Raw genomic sequence first — 13620 nt, forward strand, 5'->3', positions numbered from 1 at the left:
TCAGAAAAGCAGCTTCTAGCGGTAATGTAAATTTGTCCTGGAAAAAATATATTCATTCACTCCGAGCCTATACATGCTTCTTGCATGCTAGCTAAAAATCACATAAAACTTCTCCGAGGGAAACTTTGGCAGACTTCAACAGGGAAGTTTAGCTGCAGAACAAGGGCAAACTTTTTTTTTTTTTCCTCTTTAGCAGAGAGAAAAATTGGCCTATCTCACAGGCAGTGTCAGAATATGGAAATGTTTACAAAATGCTCATTAGGAAAAGTGGGATTCGGAGATAGCAGCGAAATCTGGTGAGACGCTTCTAGTGTGGGAGATAAGGGAAGCAGGGATGCTGTAGGGACATGTTATCAAATTAGTGAAACCTGGCGTTTTTGAAAAGGGAAGAAGAGAGGGAGGGAGAGAGAGAGCAAGGAGTGTGTATGTGTGAGAGAGAATGGTCACAAGTTTCAGATGAGTGTTTCCATACTTGTCAACTGCAGATGACAAAAGGACTGTCCTCTCAAGAGATTAGAACACATACACCGGACACCACTACTGGCAGCTGAGAGCAGAAGCAACCGCTGAACATGGATGCCATCTCTCTGCGGGTATACATGGTCCTAGGTTTCCTGGTGCATTGCGTATCCACTAGTCCCATCATGGGCTTGGAAGATGATTTGCCTTTATATGACGAAGTCCTCTCTGAGCAGGATGGGGTCGATTTCAACTCCTTGCTGGAAACTATGAAAGATGACTTCCTGAAGACCTTAAACCTTTCCGGGATCCCGGTGCAGGCACCTGTCAAAGTGGAGCCACCAGAGTACATGCTGGAACTCTACAACAAGTTTGCAACGGACAGAACCTCGATGCCTTCGGCCAACATTGTACGCAGCTTCAAAAATGAAGGTAAGACACAGATATAAACTTGTCATTAATTGTCATAAAAATTTTTTTTTTCTTCAAAAACACAACTATTTTATCCAAGATTCTTTGGTAGCCAAACATAAGGTTTGGAGAGTTTGATTCTATTGGTGAAATTCAATTATTATTTTTTTTTTAATCGTGATTTCTTTTTTTAAAATTACTTCTCGTAAAGTTTTTTGCTCTTTGTCTCCTCGGAAATGAAATTATTTAAGAGATGCTTCTAGAATATGTCTTTGATATCGAAGGCAGCTAGGTGCATCCATCGAGGAGCTCTTGAGAGGATGCGTATGGCGACGTCTGGGCAAACTCTATAGACCAGAAAAGGGGGCAGATTAGTTAACTTGTCACAACAGCAGACATCCCACGATCTTCTTTGACATTGGCTCATTATATAACAAGATCCCTGAAGGCTTGACCACGTGTGGAGCTCATTCCAGTCCTACTTTTTTATGTGCATTCCTAAGTGTTCCATATGTAAAAAAAAAAAAAAATTCAATGACACAGAATATACATTATCACATTGTACCCAGAGGAATACTATGGACATCCATACTGACAGCCAAAATTTATTATTACAAACATATAGTTGACATCCAAAGCAATGGCATAAATTTCCTACTGTAGGTACAATTTCTTTTTCTATGTATATGATGGTCCTATGAGTTATATATCAGCTCCTCATCCAAGAGATGCATATCAAGTCTTATTTTTTTTAAAAATTGCAGTGGAAGAGTTAACCTCAGTTGGCTTGTGCACGTGAGTTTTCTTCTGAAGTTCCCGGCTTCTCTTGAATAGAGACATGAAAGTAGAATATCTCCAACCCTCCAACCATTTCACAATTTATTTGCTCACAAAAGCGAAACGTTCAAACTATCAGAGATTTTTATACAATAGTTCCAGCTGCTTCTCATCTCTTATATCAAGTCATCTCTCTCCAGGCTCACATAAAAGTCATACTGTTGTGGGAAAGGCCTCACCTAAACGTCTTGCTGGAGGTTACAGTTGGGTATTTTTTGCAATCCATTTTTTTTTTTTTTTTGGGAGTTGGAATCCGTTTTTTTTTTTTTTTAAAGGAAGTGTTCTTAAAGTAAAATAAGCTGAAACTGATCTTACTATACATATTGTTTAAATATTTGTAAATTCAGGATTTAGGGTAAAGCCTTGCTCTTAAAGATTTTGTAGAGGACTGGAGAAAGGGGACTATGTTATTCAAGAAACAGCACCACTTTTGACAGCAGGCTGTGTCTGGTATTGCAGCTCAATCTCTTTTAGGTAAATGGTATGGAGGAGTAATACCAAATCGGGCCACTGAACCATGCTGGCACTGTTTTTTGGGATAACCTTAAGGTTGGGCTCACACTGCGTTTTTCCTGTCCATATCATGGATTGTTTAATTTTTAAATGGTTACTTTTAACATATACAAAAAGGTGGTGAACCACTTTTTTGTGTATGATAAAAAAAAAAAGATTTTTTTTTTTTTAGTCAATGAAGTCAATGATTCGTTTAGGTTCATCAAGTTACACCCCTGATTACTTAACATGTCATACCTCCTAGTACTGTCAATTGCCATCTCATTAAGATGCAAGCGCAGCAGTTAAAAGGGAATCTATCAGCTTTAAATCACATCATCAAAGGAAAATAGCTTATAGGGAGATAGAACTAATGACACCTGTTGGCTGTTTGTAACATTAGAAAATCATATTTTACTTCTAAGCTCAAAACTGATAGAGGCCATGCTGAGTTGCGGCATGCTCGGCTGCTCTCTACCCTGCCCCTCCCTGCTCTGGATCGTTGATATACAAGACCTAGTGCCAGAATATCCTGTACGTCAATCAAGCAGGGCAGGGAGAGATGGGGAGGGTGGTGCATACTGCTGCTCAGCCAAGCCTCTATGAGTTGAACTTGGAAGGAAAATATGATTTTATAACTTTGCAATCTGCCGTCAGTTAGGCAACATGTATCATTTCTTTTATCTCTCAATCACCTATGTGCCCATGTCTGCAGCTCTGAGAATGTTATAGAGCTGACATTATATACAAGTATAGTATTCTTACTATAGGATATCCAAATTGCATAGGGATTTTTCCATTATTTTCAGAAGCTACATTAAGGAACGTAAAAATTCCTGTAAATGTTTAGCACACTGTGTCAATAAGAGAGAAGGTTGATGAGGGTGTTATGTTTCATGGTAGAACTAGTGGGTGGTATCCTTTTTGATATGCGCTGTCAGATTACATATCAACGTACAACCTTAAATATTCACTTGAGGGTAGTTACATATTAACCCTAGTTCCGTAACCCTTTAGACTATAAAGGGTGTTTTACAGAGTCAGGCTGGCGTTCCCCCAGAATAAATCTGTAAGTGTATGATATACAAACAGGACGTCTGTCTTTAATTATGGTTAAACTTCTCTTGCTCCCCAGTGGGCCATACATTGTGAAAAAGTACAGTACACTCGATAAATATTTTACATGGCCGTCACACAGCCATTCCTTTGCATGCAAAATATCATTAAGGCAATTATGTTCTTGGACCCAAAAGGCTAATGTTCTTTAATTGCTAGGACAATGGTATAAGGCTGTGCTAGTTAATTCTGCCCTTTACTTGGAATATTCATGTACCATGTTTCCCCGAAAATAAGACAGTGCCTTATGTTAACTTTTACTCAAAAACAGGCACTATGGGGTAGATTTATCAAACATGGTGTAAAGTGAAACTGGCTCAGTTGCCCCTAGCAACCAATCAGATTCCACCTTTCATTCCTCACAGACTCTTTGGAAAATAAAAGGTGGAATCTGATTGGTTGCTAGGGGCAACTGAGCCAGTTTCACTTTACACCATGTTTGATAAATCTCCCCCTATGTCTTATTTCCGGGGTATGTCTTATTTCTCTCCCCCGGCCGGGTGGGATAAATAAGACATCCCCCTGACCTCCCCGGATTACTTACATCCTTGCTGAAGCAGGGAAGCATCAGCAGCAGGACCAAGAGGGCATCAGCAGCGGGACATGCCAGCGGGATGTGCGGTGGAACATGCGGTGGAACATGCGGTGCTTATGGGGGCCATGGACCAGTATGCGGCAGAGGCTGTGAAGGCCCACAAGGGGATTGAGACCTGGGGGGCCGTGGGTGGCAACAGATGGCCTAACTTTCGGGAGATGCCTTACTTTTGAGGGTGCCCTAGTTTAAAGTAGGGGTGCCTTATTTGGGGGGGTGCCTTACTTTAGGCTAGAGGGTAGAGTAGTTGGGGTGTCTTATTTTAGGAGGGCGTCTTATTTTCAGGGAAAAACGGTAGATCGAGCCATTAAAAAATCTTATATCTTACACATATTAGGTAGATCTAGAACCCTATCTCTTTTTACCCAAATTGCTGATGACCAAACTTGAATTAGGAATTTCAGTTTGTCAATGTTTACCGTCACACATCACCGGTATCCCTATGAAAGTTAAGGCTGTCGATGAACTGACTTTTACTTCCCTGTTCCAAGGCTAAGTCCTGTCAAATCCAGTCTTTCTACTTCTGACATTACATTTTTTTTTGCAGTTCATTAGTATAAGTTTTATTGGACTTGGGGCTGAGCTACATCCTATTCCCAAGAAAGACTTTCTAAGAGTAACAGAACATTTTGTTGAATTGTGAGGATCATTGTATCAAACCATAGTCTCGTTTATAGAGAGTTGGCAAATGAAAAGTGTAGTTGGACAAAATACAGTCTGGAACTAATCACAAGGGAACAAAGCCTTGCCTATTCCCATTACAGAGGCCATCCATCCTAATCATGTGAATCCCTCTGAAGGATGCCCTTTAATACGTAGTGATCGGCTTCTATAATTGTGTTACTTAGGTGCCACCACTGACTGATAAACCTGCTAGACCCTCATGGAAAATCTATTAATCGTGGATAGTTATCATAACAATGACATCTTACGTACTTTCCAGTCTTCTTGGGAATGAACCTAAATATAATTTCCCCAAAAAGTCTTGTTGAAACCACTTTTTAGAGTTCTACTGCTCATTTGGTATTTTCAATCCTTGTGGTTTTCATAGTCTATTGTGGCCAGTGAATTTTAATCTAATGCAGCCTGACTCAGTCGGAAATAGTGTAAAACTAGCCTCTCCTATGGCTGAATGACACATCACAGAAAATAAATCTGCCCATGAGGTTTTCACTTAGATAACGGAGTCTATAATTATGTGCAACTAACCAATGGTTCTCATTTCATTGCTATAGAATATAAAGGGTGTCTACTAGACCCCGAGGGTAAGGCCACACATGGCGCCCACCATTTGGCCAGAGATTTTATTGCAGATCAGCATGGGTTTTGAGTGTGTGCTTGTTTTGGAATGTTGCTTATCTATAAATGTTATTAAGCATTCTAAAGCTTCACCACATCTATTAAATCATGTGACTTGTAGTTTCGGAATCATTTACTGAACCAAACAATGTGACAACCTGAAATTTACTTAAATGAATATATCTGATCATAAACTACATAAAAAACATAAAAATCAGCAGGTTTAACTGATATATATCTAACATCCATGGCCAGGTTAGGGTTACCGATTGCTGCCAGTCAAATTCTGAATTTATTTGCCATAATAAGACAACATTTTTAGGCTAAGTTCACACTCTGTATAATTTCATAAAACAATAGCCGTAGTTGCAGTTATTTAATGAAAGTATGGATCACATTAAAGTCTATGGAATCCAGGCCGGAGTGTATGCACTCTGTATACACTCCAGCCGGGATTCTCTGCGTCTACGCATTCATTAAATAGTGGCCAAACAAGGCTGACAGAGCACACAATGTAAAGTCTGGCTTTGGCCGCACTTTACATTGTTGAATATGGTGATTTGAAATGTGGGCCCACCGGAATGTGCCCGTATCTAAATCAAAAGAGATTAGGTTCATCCGGCTGGTACTGCAGTACTGTCTGGGATGAACTTCACTGACACCGGTCGTTCTGTGACACAGGGGCGTCACAAAACGGTGCCATACTGTGTGAACCCGGCCCTAAAAAAAGTGAATGTACTATCAGTACATTCGCTATAAGTCCTGCAGATGAATAGTACGGCACCGGCGCGGGAAAGCCGGTGCCGCAGCACAATTCTCACATACGGTGCTGTCCCGGCCCCACCCCAGTGGGAGGAAAACCCTGCCACTCTATGACGCAGCTCCATTATAGAGCATCATGGAGCTGCATCATTAAGGGGCAGGATTTTCCTCCCACTGGGGCTGGGCTGGTCCGTCTCCAGTGCTTCAGCTCCGGCCAGTGCTCAGTAATAGATCAGGGCCGTGTGCAGGAAACGGGCTACGATTCAAAAAAGGGCCACGGCAATGGCTTCCCCACCCCAACACCATTCTATTCATGTGCACAGCTTGAAGCGAATGATGCATTCACTTTTAGATGGAAAAAACACCTGGAAAAAGCACGGAAATGAGAGAAGATATCTCTTCAGGTCATAAGACCCATAGGTGAGGATAGACTTGCAGCCATAATCTAGATGGAGATTTTGTCTATACTACACTAGTGTGAACCCAGCCTAAATTGGACATTAAAGGGGTTTTCTGAGATGGCATATTATGCACTACTGTTGTTTCTAGTCCGCTTCTGATATTACAGCTTAGCTCCAGTCAAGTGAATAAAAATAATTTGCAGTATCGAACATAGTCCAAGAACAAGAGTGGTGGTGTTTCTGGAAAAAAAGAGAAGATCCTTTTATCTAATCCCCAACAATCCCTGTAACAATGTCCTTATCTTCATGTTGGTTGGTATTTAGAAGCCTATCACTGTATTGCTATCACTGATCTTAGTAGTAGTTGATACTATTGCTCTTAGGGTGGTATTACACGGGCCGAGCAGGGCCCGATAATACCTGTAAACGAGCAGCGATCTGCTAGATCGTTGCTCGTTTACTGGACCTATTACACGGCCCGATAATCGTTTGACAAGAGCTGCAAGGACATCGTTACCGATGTCCTTGCAGCCCTTGCTAAACTGGCATACATTACCCATCCACGTTCCAGGGCTGCTCCTGCGTCAGCTTCTCCCGGGGGTCCCGCGCGCTCTCTAGTGTCACAGCAGCCTGTCAGCTGGTAGGCCGCTCAGCCAATCATAGGCCGGGACCGCCGCGGCCTGTGATTGGCTGAGCGGCCTATCAGCTGACAGGCCGCTGTGACGCTAGAGCGCGCGCGGGACGCAAGGAGAAGCGGACGGCAGGAGCAGCCCTGGAACGTGGATGGGTAATGTATATCGTTAGTCGCCGGCCACGCACCGCTATTACACGCAGCGGTGCGCGGTCGGCGCCCGACGAAAATAGGTTCTAAATTATATCAACGATCAGCCGATGATCGTTGTCATCGGCTGATCGTTGCATTTATTACACGGAGCGATAATCGGCCGAATCGAGCCAATTCGGCCGATTATCGTTCCGTGTAATACCACCCTTACATGAACCAAATTAACAATTTTGTGTGCAATGCTATTTTATAGACTGTCACTTTTGATACTTAGATTTAGCCTTCTGATACATAAGATACTTTACACTTCATCAGTAACCGAGTTCAGCCCTAGTCATATTCAGCAATGAACCGCACTCACATACAGCAGCTGATAACACTCCGTCCCTATAAACATGTTTTAGTCATAAACCCCTTCTTCCGGTTTACAGTATTAGCACTGATGTGTAACTAGTCCCACAAGTAACCAAACAATACCCGTACTGGGCCCCTCTCTTTCCAGGCCTGAGACCTGATTGTAATTAAAACTTCATTAGCGGTTCAGTTACCCCTGAGCATTTCCTATGTTCATAGATTGGTTGTATTTATCAAAAACAACCTCCTTGCCTATAATGTAAAGAAAGAATACCTATTTTCCTTGTGATGCGGTGACAAAATAATTTATTCAATGACAGCCAACCAAGTACACCCTGCGAGTCTTATGTGATCAGCCCCAACACTATTGATTCATGTTTTAAGAGGTACTGTATATTGTTAAATTTCTAACCACACACACAAGTCTAAGGGAGCAACACTTCTTCTTGAGGAGACCACCAGCCTATGTAGTAGAGTCTTAGGGCCCTATTACACAGAACGCTAATCTGCCAAATAAGGCCAATTCAGCAGATTGTCGATCCGCGTAATAAAGACAGCGATTAGCTGATGAAACGATCATTGGCTGATCGTTGTCATTTATTCCAGCCTAAAAATCATCGACCACCGTGCTCGCATTGCTACGTGTAATAGCGATATTCGGCCGACAGCTGATGACTGTGTGAAAAAAAAATAAACGTTATACGGCTTGTCACTTCAGAGACCCGCCCAGAAGTTCCAGTGTCGGCCGCTGGCATAGGGCAGGAGTGAGAGGGACACTGGGATGCATGGAGAGTAGAGATAAGCGAACCTGGAGCATGCTCGAGTCCATCCGAACCCGGATGTTCGGCATTTGATTAGCGGTGGCTGCTGAAGTTGGATAAAGCCCTAAGGCTATGTGGAAATCATGGATATAGTCATTGGCTGTATCCATGTTTTCCAGACAACCTTAGAGCTTTATCCAAGTTCAGCAGCCACCGCTAATCAAATACTGAACGTTCGGCTTCGGTTCGACTCGAGCTCGAACCCGGTTCGCTCATCTCTAATGGAGAGGTATATATAATGTTCATTATTTTACACTAGGGCAAGGGCTGCACGGACTTTGCTAACAATATATATATACAGCCCTTGCTGCAGGATTATCAAGCCATGTAATAGGCTCAATAAACGATCGCAGATCTAGCAGATCATGCTTTTTTACATTAGTGATCGAGCCATCTAATACAGCCCTTATAGTCCAGGCAGAGTTACCTGGGAAAAGGGTATGCAAATTTGATCTCCCCCAAAAAGGAAGAAAGTTGGTTCTTTAGTGCAACCTTGGAGGTAGCTACCTTGTAAGTCTCCTTAATAAGAAAGAAGACCGATCTGTAGATAACTGTTTCTATGACGCCTCCCGGCCTATCCTAAAGGTCCCTTATCCAACCGGTCGGCACCTTGCTCTGTACCAACGGCAGGCAAAAATTTCTAAAAACCTTTTTATGGATCAGACATTGATTTACAAGGTAGTATAATAGGTGGCTACAAAATAAGCGATAGATACTGTATAGGAAGCCCCTATGGGAGCCTGTGTAAATAAATTACTCCCATGTATTCCTCGGTGCTCCAGGGCCATGACCTGATACATGAACCCAGCAAACCTGAGCAGGTGCCGAAAACAAATTATGCTCAGGGTGCCATATACCTTAAGACTGGCCGTGCTCTGATGAGGTCCCTCTCTTCATATGTATTGCAACATGACACTTGGTGTCCCTCTCTCATTCAATGTATAGTATGTGCAATCGTCTTCTTTGACGCCTTCCATTTTGACGATTTTCATTCCCATGAATATTGGATGCGAAGGAATGGCCAAGTTGCAATAACACAGGAAATGGGCCTGACCATCTTTTATCTTATTAGATACAACTTCCTTCCAAATGTCTCATACACAATTTTGGAGGCTATGTATGTAGACAACATAGTTTACTCAACCATTTCCTGCATATGGAAATCATGTTGAACTAAGAGATAAAGGTCTAACAATTCACAAGGTATGTTATTTGTTAGCACGGAGTCCTCACAATGCACGATCTATGGCACCCTGTCAACTCTGCAGATGCTTTAATCTGAGGCACACCACCATATGTTGTAAATACATACATTCTCCTGCTTTAAACAAGTGTGCGAATGTTCAGTGCACAAGTTCCCAGGCAAGAAAGGTGCTAACAGCACGGGACGGAGCCAGGGACAGTGCGAACAGACACTAAGCAGGCCTGTCTGTTCAGCTGGACTATTTCAGGGCACCTGCTCTTAGCAACTGTAAGGGTGTGTCGGGTGAATTGGAATTTGGGGGGATGGTCATTGTAGATGGACATTTCTTGTTTTCGTGCACTTCTTGATAGAAGCCCCATAGGAAAGTAATGGCAACACTCAAACTATCATGATTTGTTTCCATGCACATGGATCAACGATCAAGGGAATACAAAGCTTCATAAGGTTTGGAGAGCTGAGTCCTGATTAGAGAATCTTCTCAGTTCATTAGAGCGGTGACCGTACATTCAATGCAGGTTGATATATAGCTGTGAGAAACCTTATCCGCAGTATATGAAATGCATTAAGTGCAGTGACTTTGCCCCTAGATCTGAGGTAAGGCTGATGTTTCCGATATGCACTCAGTAGGATGCACACAAACTATGCGCCATGTGGATAAAACGAAACGTAAGAAAAATACTTTCGCACAGTGAGCAAAATGTTTACATTCCTAAATTTTATGAACCTCAGTCATTGAAGAATTTGCTTGATATGGTAATCGGTATTGTTAAACCAGAGATACTTGAAGAGGTTTCAACATGTTGTTCGATTAAAATACTATACATCCCGTATTGTTTAGCCAAATTACATCTTGAAGATAGGTTTCCAAATTCTTAATTTACTGCAGATATTATGCTGTGTGTTTGACGGGGCAGATTTCAGCTATTTATTTATACTAGTTAAATCCACTCCAATTAAGTATGTCAGAACATACTCTTAAAGGAGAAGTCCGGCTAAAATGTTAAAGTATTGTATTGCCCCCCCAAAATTATACAAATCACCAATATACACTTATTACAGGAAATGCCTATAAAGTAATTTTTTCTCTGCACTTACTATTGCATCAAGGCTTCACTTCCTGGATAAAATGGTGATGTCACTTCCTGGATTAAATGGTGATGTCACTTCCTGGATAACATGGTGATGTCACAACCCAACTCCCAGAGCTGTGCGGGCTGTGGCTGCTGGATAGGATGATGATGGATCTTCTCCAGCAGCCACAACCCACACAGCTCTGGGAGTCGGGTCGTGACATCACCATTTTATCCAGGTTGTGACATCACCATTTAATCCAGGAAGTGACATCACCATGTTATCCAGGAAGTGACATCACCATTTAATCCAGGAAGTGAAGCCTTGATGCAGTAGTAAGTGCAGGGAAAAAAGTACTTTACAGGCATTTCCCGTAATAAGTGTATATTGGTGATTTGTATAACTTTTGGGGGGGGGGGGGGGATTACAATACGTAAATAAAAATTTTCGCCAGACTTCTCCTTTAAAGGGGTTTTCAAATGATGAAACATATATAAGTAAATGGTATTTTTTGTGTGTTTCTGTGTTCTTTCATGGTTCTATTGGAAGTGGCCGCAGTAAAACTGAACCTGCTTAATGAGTTTTCCGATGATGAAACCTATTATTAATATGTCTTTCATGCTTTCCTTTTGTTTCTGATACAAATTGTCCGCTCTGTTTTCTTCAGTAACCCAACTTCCTGTGGATTGTACATCCGCTAATGGACTTTCTGTTCCTGCTGTAGGCTTTGGCTGAGCATTCAGCCAACTCTGTCTGCCTCCCACTATGTTGTAGTCAAGAAGGTATAGTGGGAGGGAGATTGAGTTGGCACAGAAGAAACAGGAAGTCTGTTACTGGATGTATACCAGACAGAAAGCTGGGATGAAGACAATAGACTAGTATTAGCAGCGGAAGGAAATCTTGAAAGACAACAAAAGAAGTACAATAACTTTATTTACCTATACATTAAATTATTAGACAGTTGTAATTATGTTTTGCTGTAAAATAAGGGTTAAAAAAAAGGAAGCTACTTTAAAGAGGTGCTCCAGCTGGGACCCCTTTCTTGGCAATGTCCAGGGAGGGGGTGGGTGAAAACGATTATATCCACTTACCTCCACTGCCGCTAGCATTCCGCTGTTCCATTTTCTCGCTGTGCGTTTGCTTCCTGGTCTTGAGAAGTGACATTGCAGGCGTTCTCAGCCATTTAGTGGCAGAGGTGGGACACTGTTATAGCCACTGAACGGCGGAGAAGGCCTGCAACATCACCTCTTAACACCAGGAAGTGGCCACACACCAAGGGCCCAGAGCAGCGGGATGTGGGAGGCAGAGCTGGAGCCAGGGAGGTAAGTGGATCTGTGGCCAAAAAAGTTGTTCAACCTGCACCTTTCTTCACCTATGTCTTTACCTGTAGCTCATGGGCATGTGTCTTTGGTAGAATCTCAGAATTGTTTTCACTATTATGTTACTAAGTGATGTGTTACTATATGACATGTTATCTCAAAGAGACTATTAATGCATACATGTATATTTTTCGTATAATAACCCGATGACACACTGTTTCTACACTTTGGTTTCTAAGCAACTTTATTGCTTTAGTTATCACTGTAATATAATACTATATGTTTCATTTGTTGCTCACACTATATTTTGGCTCCAGTTCTAATATATCTATATATCTTTTGAACAGATTTTTCCATGCCGTACAGTGATGTCCCAGAGGTGAAGAAATACCCTCTTCTCTTCAATGTGTCTATTCCTCATCATGAAGCAATAGTAATGGCTGAGCTGAAGCTCTACATATTGGTTCCAAGGGACAGGGTGCATTATGAAGGAGTGAGCAGGAAGATCACTGTTTATGAAGTACGTAGTGATGATCAAGGAGAGAGCAAGATGGTGGAACTGGCCTCCAGGCTGGTATATAAAACAGTCAGTGATTGGGAAATGTTTGACATCACTGAGGGTGTTCATCGCTGGAGCAGGTCGGAATTCACAACCCGTATGCTGGAAGTTCACTTACAAAATCCAGACATCGACCTTGAAGACGCCACAGACGCAAAGCTGGACATAGATGTGCGGCCAGAGACCAAGCATGAACCTTTGCTTGTCGTTTTTTCAGATGACCAAAGCAGCGAAAGGAAAGAAGAAAAGGAGGAACTGAATGAGATGATAAGCCATGAACAGGACCTAGGCCAAGAGAACTTAGATTTTGGGGGCATGGGGAACATGCCAAGTGAGGAGTCCTTGCTGCAGATGAGGTCTAACATTATTTATGATGCCAGCTCCCGCATTCGAAGAAACGCAAAGGGAAACACTTGCAGGAAGACCTCACTCTACATCAATTTTAAGGAAATTGGTTGGGACTCGTGGATCATTGCCCCAGCAGGTTATGAGGCTTATGAGTGCCGGGGGGTTTGTTCCTATCCCTTAACAGAAAATGTCACGCCAACTAAACACGCCATTGTCCAAACTCTGATCCATATGAAAAACTCACAAAAGGCATCTAAAGCTTGCTGCGTAGCAACAAAACTGGATCCCATATCCATCCTGTATCTTGACGCAGGAGTAGTTACTTACAAGTTCAAATACGAAGGCATGGTAGTGTCAGAATGTGGGTGCAGATAGTAGACTATGGAAGGAGAAGGCGGCTTTCTTGTAAATTTGTACATTTTGTATTTCCTTATTTAAAGAGTTTATTTAAGATGGTGTGTACAGTTAATATATGTTTCTAAAGGTCTATGAAGTGCAAAGCCTCCACTTTCGGTAAGGTGCCCTATTGCCTTGCGATCCAGAGTAACCTTGGTTCTGTAAACTCAACACTGCTGATAACTTCATCTCTAAATGGGACTAAACTGTAAGATTTTTGCCAATTAAGCAATATGTCACTTTGAAACTGATAAGCGGATTTATTTGTATATCTTGTTGTGCTATTTTTGCTGGCACGGTTTGCAGTAGTCCAGCAACAGGAACTGAGTCATAATCATTTTGGATCCCCCCAGAGATCTTTCCTCTGACTAGATAAACTTAGCCTCTCACATACG

The 13620-nt window shown here is 42.1% G+C and overlaps 1 protein-coding gene across 1 annotated transcript; it reads left to right on the forward strand.

Moving 5' to 3' along the window:
- Nucleotides 1-452: 452 nt before the first annotated feature.
- BMP10 (bone morphogenetic protein 10) lies at nt 453-13280 on the forward strand. The gene is made up of 2 exons (XM_069957604.1): nt 453-891; nt 12270-13280. The coding sequence occupies exons 1-2, from the start codon at nt 573-575 to the stop codon at nt 13202-13204; spliced, it is 1254 nt and encodes a 417-aa protein (XP_069813705.1). The 5' UTR covers nt 453-572; the 3' UTR covers nt 13205-13280.
- The last annotated feature ends 340 nt before the right edge of the window (nt 13281-13620 follow it).

Source organism: Dendropsophus ebraccatus, chromosome 1 (assembly GCF_027789765.1).
Source record: "Dendropsophus ebraccatus isolate aDenEbr1 chromosome 1, aDenEbr1.pat, whole genome shotgun sequence".
NCBI lineage: Eukaryota > Metazoa > Chordata > Amphibia > Anura > Hylidae > Dendropsophus > Dendropsophus ebraccatus.